The sequence below is a fragment of the Cryptomeria japonica genome, chromosome 3 (assembly GCF_030272615.1).
Source record: "Cryptomeria japonica chromosome 3, Sugi_1.0, whole genome shotgun sequence".
In the NCBI taxonomy this organism is placed as follows: Eukaryota; Viridiplantae; Streptophyta; class Pinopsida; order Cupressales; family Cupressaceae; genus Cryptomeria; species Cryptomeria japonica.
This window is the reverse complement of record NC_081407.1, coordinates 175,545,163-175,565,980: the sequence shown is the minus strand read 5'-3', so window position 1 is coordinate 175,565,980 and position 20,818 is coordinate 175,545,163. Positions and strand designations below refer to the sequence as shown.

Below are 20,818 nucleotides of genomic sequence, written 5' to 3'. Positions count from 1 at the left end.
ATAAATTTTTACCAAATTAATTTGAAATCGTTTACTTGAATACATACAAATCTCTTAAAACAAATTTGATTGTCAAGATCGAATGATGGTGCAAAGGAAAGACCTGATCTTTGAAAGTCTTCCAAAAAAGATACTTTAAAAATAATTGTCAAAATAAGACAACTATATGAAACAAGATTATCATCCTCTCACAAAATGCCTAAAATTCTAAAAGGTCGCATTTTCCATGCGGGGCAGTATTGTCAAATGTAAAGGTTTATCCAGAAGCGCGACCCAAAACATTAAGTTATTCAATGAATTCACATGGAAGTTAGAACCATTTAGAATTGAAAAACACCAAAAAAAAAACAATTTAGGGTTGCTTGTAATCAAAATGTTGGTGTCCACCTCATTCTTCCCTGTAAATATTGTACTTATTGAGGGTATTTTTATAACACTGGCGTGTTTCAAACGCTTGCACATTTACATGTTCTACATCTGCCCTTCTCTAGATGTTGGGCAGAATCGTGAACAGTTTTGTTGTGTTCTCTAATGAAAATCAGATATTACCTAAAGGTCCTACAAATTCTAAATGCATGTGGTTGGCTTTATTAATCTATTATTCTTAAACCCTATGGTCCATCACCAAAACAACAGAAAATCTCTTTCAATAGGACAGTGATGCATGCCTACCTTTTTCATGATGACGAGTCAAGATCATCTGTTTGATTCAGTCGTAGCATTTCGAAAAACCATGCTAGAGATAATTGTAGCAGCCTGAAATTTAGGAGTTCATCCTCTTGACTTGACTCTAAAGCTCCGTGAATGTTACGCAAAAATCTCTCTCACCGTGTATTACACGTAAGTAGACAATACCCATTATAAATAGGGTAGCAAATGGAGGAGAATAAACATAGAATGCAAATCATGGCTACACAAAATAGTAAGAGCAACATCTTCTGGTCCTCTTCAGCATCTGTAGTGCTTGTTTTATTACTGCTTGTAGATGTGGGAGTGTGTCAAAATTGTGGATGTAATGGACTGTGTTGCAGTCAGTATGGATACTGTGGAAGTGGAGAGGCCTACTGTGGGACTGGTTGTAAAGAAGGTCCCTGTTCTTCTTCTTCTTCTCCCCCTTCTACTGGCACTGGAGTGGGCTCTATAGTTTCCTCTGATGTTTTTAACTCTATAGTTGGAGGAGCTGCCAGTGGGTGTGCAGGAAATGGGTTTTATACTTACGATTCCTTTATTAGCGCTGCTAATGCTTTCAATGGCTTTGGGACATCTGGGTCTTCTGATGTTAATAAGAGAGAAATCGCCGCCTTCTTTGCTAATGCTGCCCATGAGACTGGAGGTAACAATCTCATTCATAGTTATGTTGTTTTCTATCTATTTTAAGTTAATTTTGCTAGCAGCAGTACTAATAAAAGGGATTGTATGTATTGGATAATAGGGTTTTGCTACATCGAAGAGCAGAATCCACCCAGCATATACTGCGATGCCTCCAACACTCAGTATCCCTGCGCCTCCGGCAAGACTTATCATGGCAGAGGCCCTCTGCAGCTCTCATGGTGAGCAATCATTTTAAATTCCTATATAATGAATTTTCAAATTCCAATCAATCAAATGTTATAATATTGCTCTCTATAGCTTAGCTATTCTAATGTAAGGTGATGGCAGGAACTATAACTACGGGGCGGCAGGAAGTTACATTCAATTTGATGGGCTGAACAATCCAGAGATTGTGGGCGCTGATTCGACCATCTCATTTAAGACGGCGGTGTGGTTTTGGATGGTGAACAGCCAATGCCATACAGCAATCACATCTGGGCAAGGCTTTGGAGCCACGATTAGAGCTATCAATAGCATGGAATGCGACGGTGGAAATGCTGCAACTGTGGCCAGCAGAGTCAATTATTATCAGAAGTTTTGCCAGCAACTCAACGTCGACACAGGATCGAATCTTCAATGTTAATTTGCCTTTCCTTCGGTCGAGTATTGTCAATTCCTAGAATAAGAGAGCAATGCCAATAATGAACAAAATAGTCCGTAGGCAGTTGCCAATTCACATCACCTCCATCTCAGTACTTTACGAGACGGATAATACAATAAGTGTTCTGATTTCATACAGAGATCAGTTTTTTAGATATATTTGATGTTTAAACTAGTGCTCTTTGCAAATTAAAAATGGTGCTTGCTAAATTCTGTGTTGACGAGCATTAGGTTTGTATTAATTTAAGTGATTTCTTCTTAGTTTCGGTGACAGGGTATTTTGCCGAATGAAAATTATGCGTAATTTTCTGTGACGTTTTCTTTAAGTGATTCCAGTTATTATTTAAATTAAAGTAAATCTAATTTTTCATTGATTAAACATTTATAAGATTATTATATAATTAAATATTATCTTAATTAATATTATTTAGTTTAATATTTGAAAAATAATTTTAGTTTTTAAAATATATATTTGTTTGTTAATTTTTATAAATAAAACATAAATATTATTATCTCTGTAATTATTATATAGATGTAAATCTCTAAAAATATTAATGAGGCTTTTTAATTTTTTTTTTTTTGGGATAATCTAATTTTATTGTATTATTTCATAAAATTTAAAATTAATGATTAAAATGAAGTGAAATCATATGTGCTTGTCAACATATTTTAAATATTTTTCTTAGTTATTATCTTTTGTATTATCAATAAGGAAATGAAGTAAAATTTGTCAAACCACGTTACAAGAAAAAGTCCTGTGAATAGAAAAAAATACATGGATTAACAAATTCAAGATCAAATTATTACTCTCATTACCCATGATGAGGACTAATTGATATACAATAAAATAAAGATTATATAACTCTTTTATTATTTATTAACCTCCTTCTGGTCAATTGAAATTCATCATGATGCCTTTCTCATAGCACAATGACACAACTATTTATTTTTGTAAATGTAGTCATTCCCTTAGAAAGGTGGCAATTACATTTTTTCAACAGTAAGAGATAAATTCTCACAACCCTTTTTTTCTTTCTTTAGTAATTATTATGCATTCTTACAATATAATTCATATTTTTTTATATAACTGCATTCATTTATAATTTAATCAAAATTTAAAAGATTTAATGTGTAACTGGCAAGATCTTTCTTTATTGAAGGAGCCCATGGCTGATGATGGAAAATGAGTTAGGAAGAGACATAATGGTACATTTCCATAATAGAGGCTAAAAGTAGCCAATTATTGTGGGAGGAGAGAGAGAGAGAGAGAGGTATTTAAAAAGACATCATCCTCCATCCACTATTAGTGGGGAAGAAGGCAAGGAAAGTCATTTTTATCACTTATAAAAAGAGGTAGGTCTCTATAACATTAAGAAGTGAGAAGGAGAGTCTAGTAGTTTGAATATTCGTTGCCACATGCCTAAAAATAAATTTTAACTTGCAAACATTAGTTTCTTACAAACTCTGCACATAAGTTTCTCATCAACATCATTGATGACATGACATAACTTATGTATAATATAGGGTAAGTAACTTGTCGTGATTTAGTGAGTTTTATTTTTGGAAATCCATAAATAGTCATATCATTTCTTTTGGTTTACTTTTTATTTCATTATAAATTTCTATTGTTATCTATTAAATAAAGGTATTGATTCTCTAGTTTTAATTTTGGCTATTTTTATATACTATATTTTTTGATTAGAGTAAATAGGTTTTACATGGACCCGAAACCTAGACAAAAAAGCTAGTCATGAGGACAAACCAAATGCTAAGACACAGAGGGCCAGTAGAAAAATAACAAAACAAAATAGTGTCCAATGACCCATAAACTACATAAAACTGTTCAACATTTGGTTAGACTTAATATTTTTATCTATAAAATTCCTATTAATCTCATATAAGTCCTCAATAATGCCAACATTTGCTAGGTTACCTTTATCCCTGCTACAAGTGCAAGCCGAGTATCATAGAATGGCTTCAATTTCATTCTCTAGATTAAGCGTCTTTTCCTTCTTTCCTTTGCCACAGACTAATATGGAGGGGGAGGCATTAGTAGCTGAAGGGGAGACATTAAGGGATTGCACTTTTTCATTTAGCCTCCAAAGTCCCTTTGTGCTGTTTGTCATGGTTTTCCTATTGATTGCAATAAACACTCTCATGTTTTTATTGATCTTTTCGATCACCATATTTAGGTGCTTGAATATCTCCTCACAGTCAATTTTCATGGCCTTCACATCCATAGCCAGCTTCCTACTAAGATCCAACAACTTATTCACCTTATCTAAGGAAAGGGTGTTCATAGTGCTCTATCCAGGAGTCAAATAATTGATTCTATATTTCAGCCTCGAAATCTCTAACACCACCCATTTAAAAAAGTTGTTATGTCCATCTACCACTTCCTTCACCACTTTTTCCACATCCCCTGCATCTGCCACTGAGGATCCCATGTCCTTACCCACTAGGGAACCCTTTTCAACATCAATTAGGATTTTAATACATATGTCTATGTCTTGTTGTTCACCATCAAACATTGGTGGGCCACTATTATCTTCTTTTCTCTCTCGTTTCTTCTTTTTGATAGCCATATTGTCTTGATTGGGCGCTGGAAGGGGGGAATTGAATTTATTTTCCCATCCAGCACATAACTCTTCTATTTTTTCTTTCTTTGACCTAAGGAGCTTGGCAACACATGTTCTTTGCCTTCCTTAATAGAGCTAGGGCTTAAGAAGTTAGGGACAAACTCTATAGATGGGGTATAATCAGAGTCTACCTTATCTAAGTTCTCCTTGCCAGTTTCATATCCATTACCTCGGGTAGAGTCCTTGCTAGGTTTTTTGTGGGTGCCTACGTGAAAAGCCTCTTCATTAGAAGACTCCAACTTTTGGATGCATCAATATAATGTCAATGGACATTCTGAGTTCAATGGATACTATTCTTTTTAGAAGTCATGGGGTGCAACCTAATCTTGAAAGAGTTACAATACTCTATTATCAGAAGAATTAACCCCTCATGAAGAACAAGGGAAATTTTTGTTTTCAAATGGGCTTTAAGACTATTGTTCAAAGAAGAAAGTAGGTAAAACATAATAAAAATATACCTATCATGACTGAAGTGATTCAAAATACCAAAGTGATAAGTGAAAATACTCTTATAGTGACCATCTCAGGCTATTTACCTCATGATCACCTTAGTGACATCAGCCTACAGAGACTTGAGATCATTGTGATTGTATCCTCCGTCCTTTGTGCAACGAACTTTATCCCTCTCATTTTTCTAAACAAAATCTCAAGGGCTTCCTCCATGGCTTTCCTATCCCTATACGAATTTTCTCCCATCCATGAGCACCCTAGTAGCCTCTATGATGAGGGTTTCATGAACCACAAATTCCTATCCAAACGCCTGTAAGGTACCATTCTTCCAACTCCTGATGAATTGCCTTGTACCCTAGGGTCATGGCTATGAATTTTTTCAATGTAGGGAGTTATCCCTCTGCCAAAAACCTCATCCCACACTTCAATATTATTCCTCCATTTCTCATATGAAGTGAGTTTCAATCTATTTCGATCACCTCCCATATTGGGCCTACAAACCAATCTATGAGCATGTCGCAGAAGGTCAGTAGACCCCAAAATATTTTTATATATTATATTATTGTAATACCTAGTGCTAGATCTTTATTTGTTTCTTCACATATAGATATTTTGAACTATAAAACATTTTTTACATTTATTTGGTAGTTTTAGGATCATTTAATTCATTTTATTGTGGCCACTAATTCCACCATCTCATTTAAGATGTCAGTTTGGTTTTGGATGGTGAATAACAACTGTCATACATCAATCACATCTAGCCAAGGCTTTGGAGCCATGATTAGAGATATCAATAGTATGGAATGCGATGGTGGAAATGCTACAACTGTGATCAGCAGAGTCAATTATTATCAGAAGTTTTGCCAGCAACTCAACATCGACCCAGGATCGAATCTTCGACGTTAATTTGCCTTTTTTTTTGTTTTGTTCGAGTATCATTAATTGCTAGAATAAGAAAAACAATGCCAACGACGTAAAAAATAATATGTAGGCAGTTGCCAATTCACATCACCTCCATCTCAATACTTTACCAGATCAATAATATAATAAGTGTTCCGATTTCATTCTTAGATCAGGTTTTTAGATATATTTGATGTTTAAAGTAGTGCTCTTTGCAAATTAAAAATGGTTCTTGTTAAATTATGTGTTGACAAACATTAGGTTTATATTAATTTAAGTGATTTCTTCTTAGTTTTGGTGACAAGAAAATAACAAGAAAAAGTCTAGTGTGATTAAATTATTACTCTCATTATCTATGATGAGTAGGACTAATTGAATATACAATAAAAGAAATCTTAGATATAAATCTTCTATTATTTATTAACCTCCTTTGTGTTGGCAATTTGGAGGAATTGATTATGTGTTGCATTGATGTCAATACTAGTTGTTTTGTTGCCTACCGGCTTCCAGTAGAGTGGTTGGATTATGATGTTGATATGGAGATCTTCTCTAGTATGTTCTGGTTTGTGGAATTGGTTTGGATTAGTTATTCATGTGTTTTTATGTGTATCACATTCAGTTGGTTCAGGATTTGATGACTCAGGAGCTATCATTTGTTCTAGTAAGGCTTTTGGTTACCAGTAAGGGTTTTACCAGCAGCACTTTGTTAAAGACCTTTTGATGAATCTGACAAGTAGTGTTGGTGCAGCTTCTAGAAGGTTATTAGGATGCTGATGGTTATGATGTTTGTGTTCCATTTGTTTGTGGTGTTTCACTTGGCTTATGGCGACCTATTTTAGTTTCGGTGGTTATATTGTTAGGTTATGGACTAGTTTTATGTAACGTATGGGTTGATGCTCCTGATGTGTTACCGATTGGATTTATTGATTGGATTATGTTGTTTTGGTCTCAGGACAACTTGGTTAATCATTAGATTGCGGGTTTAAGTTATTAATTTATTTTATTATCTTTTAGGTGGCCAACCTAATTGTTTAGGTCCCGGGTTGGTATAAATGTTATGTAAGATCTATTTGTAGATCGTGATCTTATGGGATATAGGATTATTTGTGTGCGAATAATGTTGTAATCATATGCAGAGGTTTTGGTCGATCATAGGTGATCAAATTGGGTTTGTGGAAGAGGTTTAAGGCCTCTGGTATTGAGCTTAACCGAAACTGTACTCAAGCATAGGAGATGCTATTCTTCTTGTTCAATCTTCATTCTAGATTGTAGTCCAATGTTTTTTGTAGTCAGTGAGACTTGTTTTGTGATGAGAAGTGCGCTCTAGGCTATTGGCCTTCTTGCATGTGCAGGCCCCTTATTGTAATATTTATTCATCTGATCAGTGGATAGATATTGTAGATCTCCAATCCCACAGTGGTTTTTCCTCTTTGAGGTTTTCCATGTATAAATCTATGGTGTTATGGTGTTCATCTTTTTGGTTGCATTGTTGATTATTGTTATATGCTTTTATATTTACCAGTTGCTAAGTTGTTGTGTTAATAAGGTTAAAAATACTCTAACCGATAGAACACTGATTCCCCCCCCTCCCCTCTCAGTGTTCTTGGATTCCAACAATTGGTATCAGAGCCTGGTGCCTCGAAATAAGTCTAATAGCTTCAAGAAGATCGTGTATCCAAAATCTCTGGAGATAAGTTTAAGGAAGGAACTTCAAGTAGCTCTTGAAGACTATGATACTAAAAGGTTGAGGAACATGAAGCTACAAGATGAGTTGAGATCTACGAAGGAATTAAGTTTTACTCTGTAGGATAGGTTGTCATTTGCCCAAGCTAAAAGTAAGAAACTTTTACAATGTTAGAAGCTGAGTCAAAAGAATGAGATGCAAGCTATGACTATGAGGATGTCCAAGGAAATTGAAGATCGGAAGAAGAATGAAGAAAATATTGCTATATCTTTGAAAGACAAATCTGAAGAATGCATTAGGCTGGCACATGATAATGATGTGTTAAGAACTGAATTGGTGCAATCACAAAACAATGAGAAAGAGTTGGAAATAATGGTGACAGTCCTAAGAGGAGATCTAGATGCTACAAATGAATACAAAGATAAGTTCAGGGCTAGTTCTGCTAAGCTTTATGAATTACTGAAGGATCAAAGGGACACTGGAGACACTAGAGGTCTTTGATTTGAGTATGGAGAAAGCTCCAGTACTACAAATTAGGATGAGACATCCAATCAGAAGGTCATCTAGAATCAAAAAACATCAGTAAGGCAACCCAATGCACATAAATTTAATGGTAGATGTTTTGTTTGCAATAAATTTGGTCATATGGCAAGACATTGTAGAAATAGAGCAAATCAGAATAATAATGCAGTTCCTGGTCAGTGTTCAAATTGTAATAAGTATGGTCATAGGATAGAAGATTTTAGAATGAATGTGAGATGTCATGCATGTGGAAAGTTTGGACATATGGCTAATCAATGTAGGTTGAGGAATGGTCAAGGTTATAGTAAGACAATTCAGAAGAACAATGTCTCTTGTTATGCATGCAACAATGTAAGACATATTGCTAAATTTTGTAGAACCAAGAACCTACCAGAAAGAAGTGATAAATCTAATGAGAAGGAAAAGCATAAGGTTGATGATGTCCCAAAGGAGCAGGAGAAGAAGTGGGTTATGAAGTCTGAGGCTCAAGCGACAGAATCAATTTCCCTAGATGTTCATTTGGTTGAATGATATACCTCGGTTACTCAATTGACAAAGAAGAATATTCCTACACTGGCAGGAAACTCATCCGAAAACTAAGGCATTTGCCTTAGGGGGAGGAAAATTGATGACAAATATTGCATTGCCCTTGGTAGTAGTCTGAAACCCTGTTTAAGATCTTTGGAGAAGTCAATTTTAAGGTCAATATGCAAAGATTTGTTGGATCTTGGATCTGGTTTGGTTTACCAGTAACTCACTTTATGAGTTATGGTTTGGTAATACATCTTCAATTAAGTATTTCAGAATCTTTGATAGTGAATTGGATGTTTGATGCTAGATGTGATGAAGGGCTATTTCTTGGTTATTCTAATAAAAGAAAAGCATATAGATGTTATAATAAGAGATTGTAGAGAATTATGGAGAGCACTAATGTCAAGGTGGATGAGATGAACAAAGGTCAAATTAGAACTTATAAGTGAGAACCGGAAGTGGAAATGGTCATAAATAAATTGGTAGCACCTGTATCGGAACAAAATATTGAACCAGTTACAGCGACAGTGTCAGAAAATTCAATAGTAACTGAAGATCAGAGCAGAGAAACAAAAAGATAGAAGACTCCTAGGTATTTAAGATTGAATCATCTAGAAGATCAGATAATTGGACAAGAAGAAGGTTGGCAATTCATGAGGTATGCTTAATTTCTTTAATTGTACCAGCATCAGTTATTGAAGCTTGTAAGGATGAATGTTGGAAGTAAACTATGGAAGAGGAATTGGATTAGCTAGAAAAGGACAACACATGGACTTGGATGTTATTGGAACTAGGATTGATTGGTTTACAAAGGATATTCTCAGAAGGAAGGAATTGATTATGTTAAATCATTGCTGTGGTAGATAGGATTTTCAGATATTTTCAAGGACTTTCAGGTATGGTTTTTGTTTTATGAAGACTTTACACTATGAGCATGCTAAGATGTGGACTGGGCTAGAATTATAGGTAACTAGATAGGCTCATCCGGTGAAGATTTCTATCTTAGAAAGAAACTTGTTTCATGGATTAGAAAGAAGCAGTCATGTACTTCTTTATCTACTGCTGAAGCTGGGTACGTTACTACTGCTACTAACTGTACAAAGTTCTATGTATGAAGTAAATGTTGAAGGATATAACGGTAGATTGCAATGAACTGATAGTTATTCACTGTGATAACTTTGCTGCTATTGACATATCAAACAATCCAACATTTCATTCTAAGATAATGCACATTTCTATCAAGTATATTTTTCTAAAGGAGTAGGTGGAAGAAAATGAAGTCAAATTAATTTGAGGAATCATTTGAGTACTTCAGAGACAGATGGGAGTTTCTGTCCCTCCGGTAGAGACTTAAGTGATGCTAATTGGCATCAATTTGGTATGCATTTAAAGAGGTATTATTCATTCCAGATTGACGTGTTTATGCTACTACTTAGGGGGAGTAGTTAGCTATGTGGTTCATAGGATTTATAATTTTTCTTTGATGTTTATGTCATATTTCTAGCATTGATGTCAAAGGGGGAGAGATATTTATGTGATAAACAAAGCTTAACAAAGATATCAGTCTAAGGGGGAGATTGTTGGCACAAGGATGAGGAACAAAATTTTAGATTGGTTGTATCTCATTGTGGGAGTTTGGTTCAGGTCTATGGATGGCTAATTGGTACAGAGATATTTGGTTCGGAACTTCATTGTCATATCATCTTGGGGAGATTGTTGGATGTCTTCCATTGAGGGAGACTTGTTTGGCATTTCTTAGCACTTGGATGTTTTTCACATCTAGTGTTTCCATCAATGCCAAAGGGGGAGATTGTTGGCAATTTGGAGGAATTGATTATGTGTTGCATTGATGTTTGTCATTGATGTCAAAACTAGTTGTTTTGCTGCCTACCAATTTCTGATAGAGTGGTTGGATTATGATGTTGATCTAGAGATCTTCTTCGATATGTTCCGGTTTGTGGAATTAGTTTTAATTGGTTATTCATGTGTTCTAATGTGTATCACATTCATTTGATTTAGGATTTGATGACTCAGGAGCTATCATTTTTTTTAGTAAGCCTTTTGGTTACCGGTAAGGGTTTTATTGACAACACTTGTTTGGAGATCTTTTGATGAATCCGATAAGTGGTGTTGGTGCAACTTCTAGAAGATTACCAGGATGCTGATGGTTATCATATTCGTGCTCTATTTGTTCGTGGTGTTTCATTTTTCTTATGGCGACCTATTTTAGGTTCGGTGGTTATTCTATTAGGTTATGAACCGGTTTTATGTAACGTGTGGGTTGATGCTCCCGATGCGTTACCAGTTGGATTTATTGATTGGATTATGTTGTTTCAGTCTCAAGACAACTTGGTTGATTATTAGATTGCGGGTTTAAGTTATTAATTTATTATATTATCTTTTAGGTGGCTGACCTAATTGTTTAGGTCCAGGGTTGGTATTAATGTGATGTAAGATCTCTTTGTAGATCGTGGTCTTATGGGATATAGGATTATCTATGTGCGAATAATGTTGTAATCATATGAAGAGGTTTTGGTTGATCATAGGTGATCGAATTGGGTTCGTGGAAGAGGTTTAAGGCCTCTGGTATTGAATTTAACTAGAATTGTACTCAGGCATAGGAGATGCCATTCTTGCAGTTCAATCTTCATTCCGGATTGTAGTGTGATATTTTCTATAGTTAGTGAGACTCCTTTTGTGATGAGAAGTGCACTCTACCTGTTGTTGGCCTTCTTGCATGTGCAGACCCCTTATTGTAATATTTATTCATCTGATCAATGGATAGATATTGTGGGTCTCAAATCCCACCATGGTTTTTCCTATTTGAGGTTTTCCACCTATAAACATGTGGTGTTATGGTTTTCATCTTTGTGGTTGCATTGTTGCTTATTGTTATATGCTTTTATGTTTACCGGTTGCTAATTTGTTGTGTTAATAAGGTTAAAAATACTTTAACCGACATAACACTAATTCACCCCCTCGTCCCCCCCTCTCAATATTCTTGGATTCCAACACTTTGGTCAATTGAAATTCATCATGATGTATTTCTCATAGCACAATGACACAACTATTTATTTTTGTTAATGTGGTCACTCCATTAGAAAGGAGGCAATTACATTTTTTCAATAGTAAGAGATAAGTTGTCACAAACCTGTTTTTCTTTCTTGAGTAATTATTATGGATTCTTATAATTATAATTAATAATTAAATTCATTTATAATTTAATCAAAATTTAAAATATTTGATCTGTAAGTGGCAAGATCTTTCTTTATTGAAGGAGCTCATGGCTATGATGATGGGAAAGGAGTTACTAAGAGACATAATGATACATTTCCATAGTAGAGTCTAAAAGTAGCCAATTATTGTATGTGTGTGTGTGTGTGTGTGTGAGAGAGAGAGAGAGAGAGAGAGAGAGAGAGAGAGAGAGAGAGAGAGAGAGAGAGAGAGAGAGAGAGAGAGAGAGAGAGAGAGAGAGAGAGAGAGGAGGTAAGTCTGTATAACATTAAGAAGTGAGAAGGAGACTCTAGTAGTTTGAATATTCCTTGCTACATGCCTAAAAAAATTTTTTAACTTGCAAACATTAGTTTCTTACAAAATATACCCATAAGTTTTTTTTTGCAAGGTGTGCACCCTTGGTCTCCTTGTGTTGTGTAGTGCAAGTAACAAGTTTGGAACATGGCTTAATCACCTCCTGTGGATTCTATGTGTCACGCGACTATATCGAGCATTAACAGGTCGATCTTTTGGCTCAATGACAATCATGTTCCAACAAGTTTCTCATCAACATCATTGATAACATGACATAATTTATGTATAATATTGGGGTAAGTCACTTGTCATGATTTAGTGAGTTATTTTTGGAAATTCATAAATAGTTATATCACTTATTTTGGTTTATTTTTTATTTCATTATAAATTTTTATTGTAATCTATCAAATAAAGGTATTGATTCTCTAGTTTTAATTATCATTATTTTTATATATTATATTTTTTTGATTAGTGTAAATTAGGGTTTACATGAATCTGAAACCTAGACAAAAGAACTAGTCACGAGGATGAACCAAACACTAAGCCACATCGAGCTAGTAGGAAACCAACAAAACAAAATAGTGTCCAACGACCTAGAAAATACATAAAATTATCCAACCTTTGGTCAGAATTAACATTTTTATTTATAAAATTCCTATTAGTCTTAGATAAGTCCTCAATAATGTTGGCATTCACTAGATTACCTTTGTCCTTACTACAAGTGCGAGCCAACAATCCCAAAATGGCATCAGTTTCATTCTCTAGATTAAGCACCTTTTCCTTCTTTCCTTTTCTACAGAATGATATGAAGGCATGAGTAGACGAGGGGGAGAAATTGAGGGATTGAGCTTTTCATTTAGCCTTTGAAGTCCCTTCATGTTGTTTGTCATGACTGTCTTACTGATTGCAATAACCGTTCTTAGGTTTTCATTGATCTTTTCCATCACCATTTTCGGGTTCTTGAATTTCTCCTCATGGTCAATTTTCATGGCCTTCACATCCATAGCCAACTTCTTACTGAGATCCAACAACTTATTCACATTATCTGAAGAAGGGGTGTTCATAGTGCTTTGTCCAAGAGTCAAATCATTGATTTTACATTTCAGCCTCAAAATGTCTGACACCATCCATTTGAAAAAGTTGTTATGTCCATCAACCACTTCTTTCACCACTTTTTCCACGTCCCCTACATTTTCCACCAAGGATCCCATGTCCTTATCCACTAGGGAATCCTTTTAATATCAATTGGGATTTTAATTCAGATATCCATGTCTTGCTATTCACCATCAAACCTTGATGGGCCACTATTGTCTTCTTTGCTCTCTTGTTTTCTCTTTTTGATAGCCATATTGTCTTGATTAGATGCTGGAAGCGGGGAATTGAATTTCTTTTTCCCACAAAGCATAGAGATCTTCTTCTTTTTATTTAATAAGAGACCCTGCCAAAAAGAACGATCCACAAGAACCCTCTTGCCAAAATCACAATAGACCCAAAAGCCAGCTTTGAGTCCACACACATTGGTGCCACATAGAACAAGGGCAGAACCAGAGAAAGGGACCTACCGTCCCACTTGGAAATGGTCAGCACAAAACATCCCCACCTGGGCTAGATCAGCATAGGACTCCCCGCAAAATACCACTCTTGGGCTTGAGGAACACCAAACTCCCCATCCATCCTAGAACCAGGCCATCTGGGCTGTGAGCGAGGTGGGAAAGGAGAGCCCCTATGCAGGAGAAAAATGGCAGAGAGCTTGGGCCAGGCAAGCAGCACTGTCGCTGTCCCTATCGTCTCCCTCTGCCTCCCTTGCATCCTCACCAGTAGTAGAAACCATAGTAGATGTCCCACTCTCGCTCACCATAACACTTAATGCCTTTTAGAAAGAGAATCATATTGAATAAGAGAAGTATCCACATTAATTTTACACAACAAATCAATGCTACACACATTAAGAATTGAACCATTATCAACCAGCCTATGACTTATGGCAATACAATTGATGTTAACAATAATCATGAGGGTCAAAATTATTCTTATTTATTTTTGTTTCTTCTTGTGTTATTTGGCTAGCTAATTATTTTCTCTGGCAACTATGTGATGTTAGACATCGAGGGGCTATCACCTTTTTGTCTTAGGTAGCTTTATCATGTGGTAGATTGAGGTTTCAACCTACTAACAAGGTGATTTAGATCCTCTTAAATATTAAAAATTATTCCTTTTTTATTATTAGTATCTATAATTCTAATTTAATATTGTGGAAAGATATTTATTATGCGATGGATTGCTGATTCATTACCTGTTGCAACTTGGAGTATGTGTAGAGAATTTAATATGATGGAGATGGCATATGATAAAGATGACATTTTTCTTATGTGTAGGGTAACTAGCGAGAGAGATGTGTGCTACTACATACATAATAAATTGGGTCTTTTCAATTCTAATATAGGCCATCACCACAATCATTCTCATTCATATATGTGAAACAATTTTTGGCTTGAGTTAAACAAAACTCATTTAAATTCCTTGATCATGTAATGATCTCTAATTAATTTGCCTTCTCTTTCGCTAGCCATTTTCTCTTCTTTTCAAGCTCTTGTTTGATATCACTTTATTTGACCATGTTTCCACAAGATTTAATATTTAATGGAAAGCGGATATTCTTTGAGATTTGATGAAAACAAGAATATGAGCCATGATCTATAATTGTTTGTAGACCATAACACTCCAATCGAAAAATGATCAAAGATCAAAATAGTGGAATAGATAGAGAATCTTGAAAAGGGAGAACTTATGAGACAAAATGCAAGCAATTATACACAATGTTCACATTATTCTTTTTGACTAATAGAAAAGAGAGGTGTGTGTTGTATATACAACACAACTAGGGGAATATACATACAAGAGGTGTAATAATTCTGATTGCTCAAATTAGGAGGGAGTTTTACTTACTTGATAAATAAAAAATTACATGGTTGCAACTACTTAGATGAAGATAAACACGTACTTTGAGAGGTGACACAAATATAAAAAAGGACATGTTAGACTTTGAAACTACCCAAAGGTAGATAAGGCTACCTTATATGTCATATGGTCTCATAATTAAAATTCCTAAATAACCTTAGCAAGCTTAATTATATGTGTACAAGAAAAATAAAATATCTTGCATAAAGAAATAAAAAAGATACTTTAATAACCCCCCTTAAGTGCACTTTTGATAATAATAATATAAATTCTCCTATTGTGTTAGTTTGCATGAGCAATATCAAGTCACTAGTAGATTATAATATACAACATAAGATGATAAAAAAATTCTTAGGTAAACGCATGGGGTTGCCATGATTGTTAAATTTGAGATAGAAAAATATAGGGCCATGGACACCTACATTGCTAAGGATGCTAACACAAGGGCACATATGAGCATAATTAAAATATTTGTATGTTAATTTAATGGGTCTTATTGAATTAACATGGATCGATTAGGGTCAAATAATAACACAAAATTAGGATAATATCAAAATTTTAGGTTAGGGCGAACACAAATAACACTATCTTAGAAAAGTAAATGCAATAGATTAGATAAATTATCTGTAGAGCCATTGTAGATCATGAAAAAATCTAATGTAGCATAAATTTGGACCACTTGGTGCATGGAAAACAATATCTTTGCTTTGTGTACTATCCAAAATCTTATGTAAAACTATTTTAAAGTCGAATCCATGACTCTAAATGTTTTTCATAAGTGTGGATCTATCTTGTAAACCATAAATATAATTTAATAAATATTATAATAATAATCATAAAATAAATAAATTTCTAAAAGCTCGCATTTTCAATGCACGGCAGTATTGTCAAATGTAATGTAAGGTTTATCTAGAACGACCCAAAACATGAAATTATTCAATGAATCACATGGAAATTAGAACCAGTTAGAATTGAAAAACGAAAAAATAAAATAAAGTTTAGGGTTGATTGTAATTAAAATATTGGTCTCCACCTCATTCTTCCCTGTAAATATTGTACTTATTCAGGGTGTTTTTTTAACACTGGCGTGTTTCAAACGCTTGCACATGGGCTTAATAGCGAAAACTTACAGATGAGGTTCTTGAATGCTGACAAAGTATCTTTGGACAGATCTTAAAGTTCTAGATTTGGGAAGAATCACTGAGCAGTTTTGTTGGGTTCTCTATTGAAAATCATATATGCCTTAAAGGTCTTACAAATTCGGAAGTGTCTATTTTGGTTCTAAAAAGACAATATGGATTGACTAACATGCATATTAGTCGTGCGTTTTACACCATCGATTTTGTAATTAATGATTGTGATTGACTAACCTGTCACTAACATGCTGTACTAAAGATCTGTTTTGGAACATGCGATTATCATTAATAATCTCTTAGTACTGTTCTATAGACTGTTTGAATAAGATTGGCAAAATATTAAGCTCTTACCATTGCAAGGAGATATGGATTATAGAGAATATACCAACAGAATATCCCTTGAACAGGAGAGTGATGCATGCCTATGGTTACGAGTCAAGATGATCCGTGTGATTGAGTCGTAGCATTTTGAAAAACTATGCCAGAAATAATTGTAGCCGCCTGAAAATTAGAAGTTCATCCTCTTGACTTGACTGTAAAGGTACGTGAACGTTACGCAAAAATCTCTCACCGAGTATTTCACGGAAGTAAACAATACCCATTATAAATAGGGTAGCAAATGGAGGAGAATAAACACAGAATGCAAATCATGGCTACACAAAATAGTAAGAGCAAGATCTTGTGGTCCTCTTCAGCATGTGCTTGTTTTATTAGTGCTTGCGGATGTGGGAGTGTGTCAAAATTGTGGATGTAATGGACTATGTTGCAGTCAGTATGGATACTGTGGAAGTGGAGAGGCCTACTGTGGGACTGGTTGTAAAGAAGGCCCCTGTTCTTCTTCTTCTTCTCCCCCTTCTACTGGCACTGGAGTGGGCTCTATAGTTTCCTCTGATGTTTTTAACTCTATAGTTGGAGGAGCTGCCAGTGGGTGTGCAGGAAAAGGGTTTTATACTTACGATTCCTTTATTAGCGCTGCTAACGCTTTCAATGGCTTTGGGACATCTGGGTCTTCTGATGTTAATAAGAGAGAAATTGCTGCCTTCTTTGCTAATGCTGCTCATGAGACTGGAGGTAACAATCTGATTCATAGTTATGTTGTTTTCTATCTATTGTAAGTTAATTTTGCTAGCAGCAGTACTAATAAAAGGGATTGTATGTATTGGATAATAGGGTTTTGCTACATCGAAGAGCAGAATCCTACCAGCATATACTGCGATGCCTCCAAGACTCAGTATCCCTGCGCCTCCGGCAAGACTTATCATGGCAGAGGCCCTCTGCAGCTCTCATGGTCAGTAACCAGTTTCTAACTTTCAATCAATCAAATATTATAACATTGCTCTCTATAGCTTAGCTATTCTAATGTAAGGTGATGACAGGAACTATAACTACGGGGCGGCAGGCAACTACATTAAATTTGATGGGCTGAACAATCCAGAGATTGTGGGCACTGACTCGACCATCTCATTTAAGACGGCGGTCTGGTTTTGGATGGTGAACAGCCAATGCCATACAGCAATCACATCTGGGCAAGGCTTTGGAGCCACGATTAGAGCTATCAATAGCATGGAATGCGACGGTGGAAATGCTGCAACTGTGACCAGCAGAGTCAATTATTACCAGAAGTTTTGCCAGCAACTCAACGTCGACCCAGGATCGAATCTCCGATGTTAATTTGCCTTTTTTTGTTGAGTATATTAATTCCTAGAATAAGACAGCAATGCCAAGGACGAAAAAAAATAGTTCGTAGGCAGTTGCCAATTCACATAATCTCCATCTCAATACTTCAAAGTTTACCAGACCTATAAAATAATAAATGTTCTGATTTCATACTGAGATCAGTTTTATAGATATATTTGATGTTTAAACTAGTGCTGCTTTCAAATTAAAAAAGTTGCATGATAAATTCTGCTTTGACAAGCATTAGGTATGTATTAATTTAAGTAATTTATTCTTAGTTTTGGTGACAGGAGTATTCTGCTTAATGAAAATTATCAGTAAATTTGTGAGATGTTTTCTTAAAATGTTTCCACATATTATTAGTTCCAAAATTTTAGAAATTTGTTTGCATATATATACTTTTAAAATTTATACTCATTTCAATAATTTAAAGACAGTTTTTTTTGTTTCTTTGCTTATTAAGTGATATAAGGTTCAATTTAGAATCTTTATGTAATCGGTTCATTGTATTGATTGTGTGTATCGCATTTATGACATGTTAGTTGCTAGTTCTATTTGACAAGATATATCCGAAAAAGGTAATCTAAGAAAACCTAAGAATGTTTGTAGAAATCTTATCTTTGTTAACAAAAGAAGTACAAAAATTTCCACAAACCTAACCTTCTTTGATGCAAGCAAGTACAAATTGTATGCATGGGTAGACAGCTCCAATCAGATGCAACCATTTATTCTACCAAAATCTGCCAGTCTTATCAGTTGAGTGCACATTGAATGCAAATTTTGACAGATCTTATTAAAAAATGTTCTAAAAAATCAATACAACTAAAATTATTGATTTTAAGATTCTAGAGTGAATAATTGTTGGACAAAACCATGATTTACATGACAGTAGGTTCAGTAAATTATTTCATGAAAATTTCCCTCAAAAAACTAACAAATTTTCATAGTATGGAAATCTTGCAACAAAATGCGCAAGAGAAAAAATGAGTCTTTTGTGAATATCATACATACTGAATAAATATTTTACATTAAGTTTTTTTTGATTTATTGGGCACTAAGGTAAAACAAAGGCCTGAAATGTACATGCATATGAAAATAGAGGTCTAGAACTATTTTGCGATCTCTGAAACGAAAGTACATCATGTAGGAAAATGATGGAAATGGCCAGGCATAGTATAAAACAAAATTGAAATCAATTATAAGATGACATTCCATGTTCAAGAAATTCTAAAATAATAATTTCTTATGCATGAAACCTCTTAAATTTTTAGGGAAACAATTGGATACTACTTGAATTGTTTCCCTTCTACAAATTTTCTAAAGTTTCTCAAATAGATAAAAGTGAAATAGATTTCTTCTTGCTAGGACTGGTTCTAGATACACTTATAATACAAAATTCTCTATAACATTTCAACAAATATGCCAAGAAACTGGAAAACCAATCTCTATACAAAAATTGACCAATCTTTGTACAAATATTTTTGCCACTCGGTCAAAATTCTTTTGATTGCCTTTTCTCTATATGCCACCTTTCCTTTGTGTGAAAAAATACCCATCCACAACAAATGGCGTGAATGCTCCACCATTTAGAATCCAAAAAAGTGGAAGAATGCAAAGGATATGTGAAATAATGTATGATACCTGCAAGTATATGGACATGTCAACAATACCTAAGAGGGGAAAAGAGACAAATAGATTAACCAAATACCATTTCTTTGAGCAAGCATTGCAATATCTCTCGAAAAACACAATAATTAGACCAGAAAAAAAAAATTCCACAAGTTGTAAGCAATAAATTTGTATCTTAGACTTCATTCATTGACACATGGAAACAATAATTAGACCAGAAAAAAAATAAAAAAAAATCCTCTTAGACTTCACTAGCTAACACAGGTCAACAATAACTAGAAAAAAAACGTTTTTTTCGTTTTTTCCTCCCATAATTTGCAGGAAAAAATAATGTCTTCCTAAGTTAGATTCTGTTTCATATACAAGTTCCATAAAGTTGGATCAATCACTAGTTTGATTTGTTTTCCTGTTTTCTTCTTGGATAGTTTTTTTTTTTTTTTTTTTTGTTGTTGTTGTTTTTTGTTTTGCTATAACGTTAGTTTAGTTTGTTATGCATTTGTATCATGGTTGGGTTCTATCAAAATTTTATCTTATTTAAATGAAAATAATAACTAATTGATCTAATTTATCATATTAGTTATTTGTGATAAGAATTGTATTAATTCAGAGTGAAGTAGTTATTAGATTGATTGATGTATTTATTTAAGATTAATCTTTTAGATATTGGGTATTATACAATCCATACATGAAACAAATAATCTTCTAAAATAAAGATAAATCAAACTTTCATTTTAGGTAAATATGAAACTTTTTACAATCAAAACATCAAACACCTCTTTAAAGGGTGTGTTTGTAGAGTTTTTTTAATAATATTTTTTCTTTATTTCATTTTAGTGGGTGGTAGCCAATTGACATATAACTTATAATCAAATAGAGTTACATATTTCATACACCAATTCTCTCATGCCTTGATCTCATCAGGGAAAACTTTAAGAAACCCCCCCCTTGGACAAGGTGTAAAAACCTGGCGAAAGTTGTATAATTCCGAGGAAAATTTTAATTTTACTGGCAAATTTTTGCGGTTTACGGAGAAAAATAATAATCTCCGTTGGCAAATTAGCCGTGATTGCTCAAAGTTTGTGAAAAATCCTGGCGAATTTTACTGTTTTTAAAACCCAAAAAATAATTGCATGGGCGAATGGTAATGTTTTTAAAACCAGAAAAATATTTGTATTGGCGATTTCAACCTATTT

The 20,818-nt window shown here is 34.4% G+C and overlaps 2 protein-coding genes across 2 annotated transcripts; both read left to right on the top strand.

Moving 5' to 3' along the window:
• Positions 1 to 846: 846 nt before the first annotated feature.
• On the top strand, positions 847 to 2,146 carry LOC131029230 (endochitinase 4-like). Its single transcript, XM_057959651.2, has 3 exons — positions 847 to 1,333; positions 1,433 to 1,550; positions 1,660 to 2,146. Exons 1-3 carry the CDS (start codon positions 877 to 879, stop codon positions 1,952 to 1,954), a joined length of 870 nt encoding a protein of 289 aa, XP_057815634.2. The 5' UTR covers positions 847 to 876; the 3' UTR covers positions 1,955 to 2,146.
• Positions 2,147 to 16,959: 14,813 nt separating this feature from the next.
• LOC131029231 (endochitinase 4-like) lies at positions 16,960 to 18,169 on the top strand. The gene is given in 4 exon segments (XM_057959652.2): positions 16,960 to 17,015; positions 17,017 to 17,390; positions 17,490 to 17,607; positions 17,696 to 18,169. Coding segments are annotated over 4 exon segments (843 nt in total). The 3' UTR covers positions 17,991 to 18,169.
• Positions 18,170 to 20,818: the final 2,649 nt, after the last annotated feature.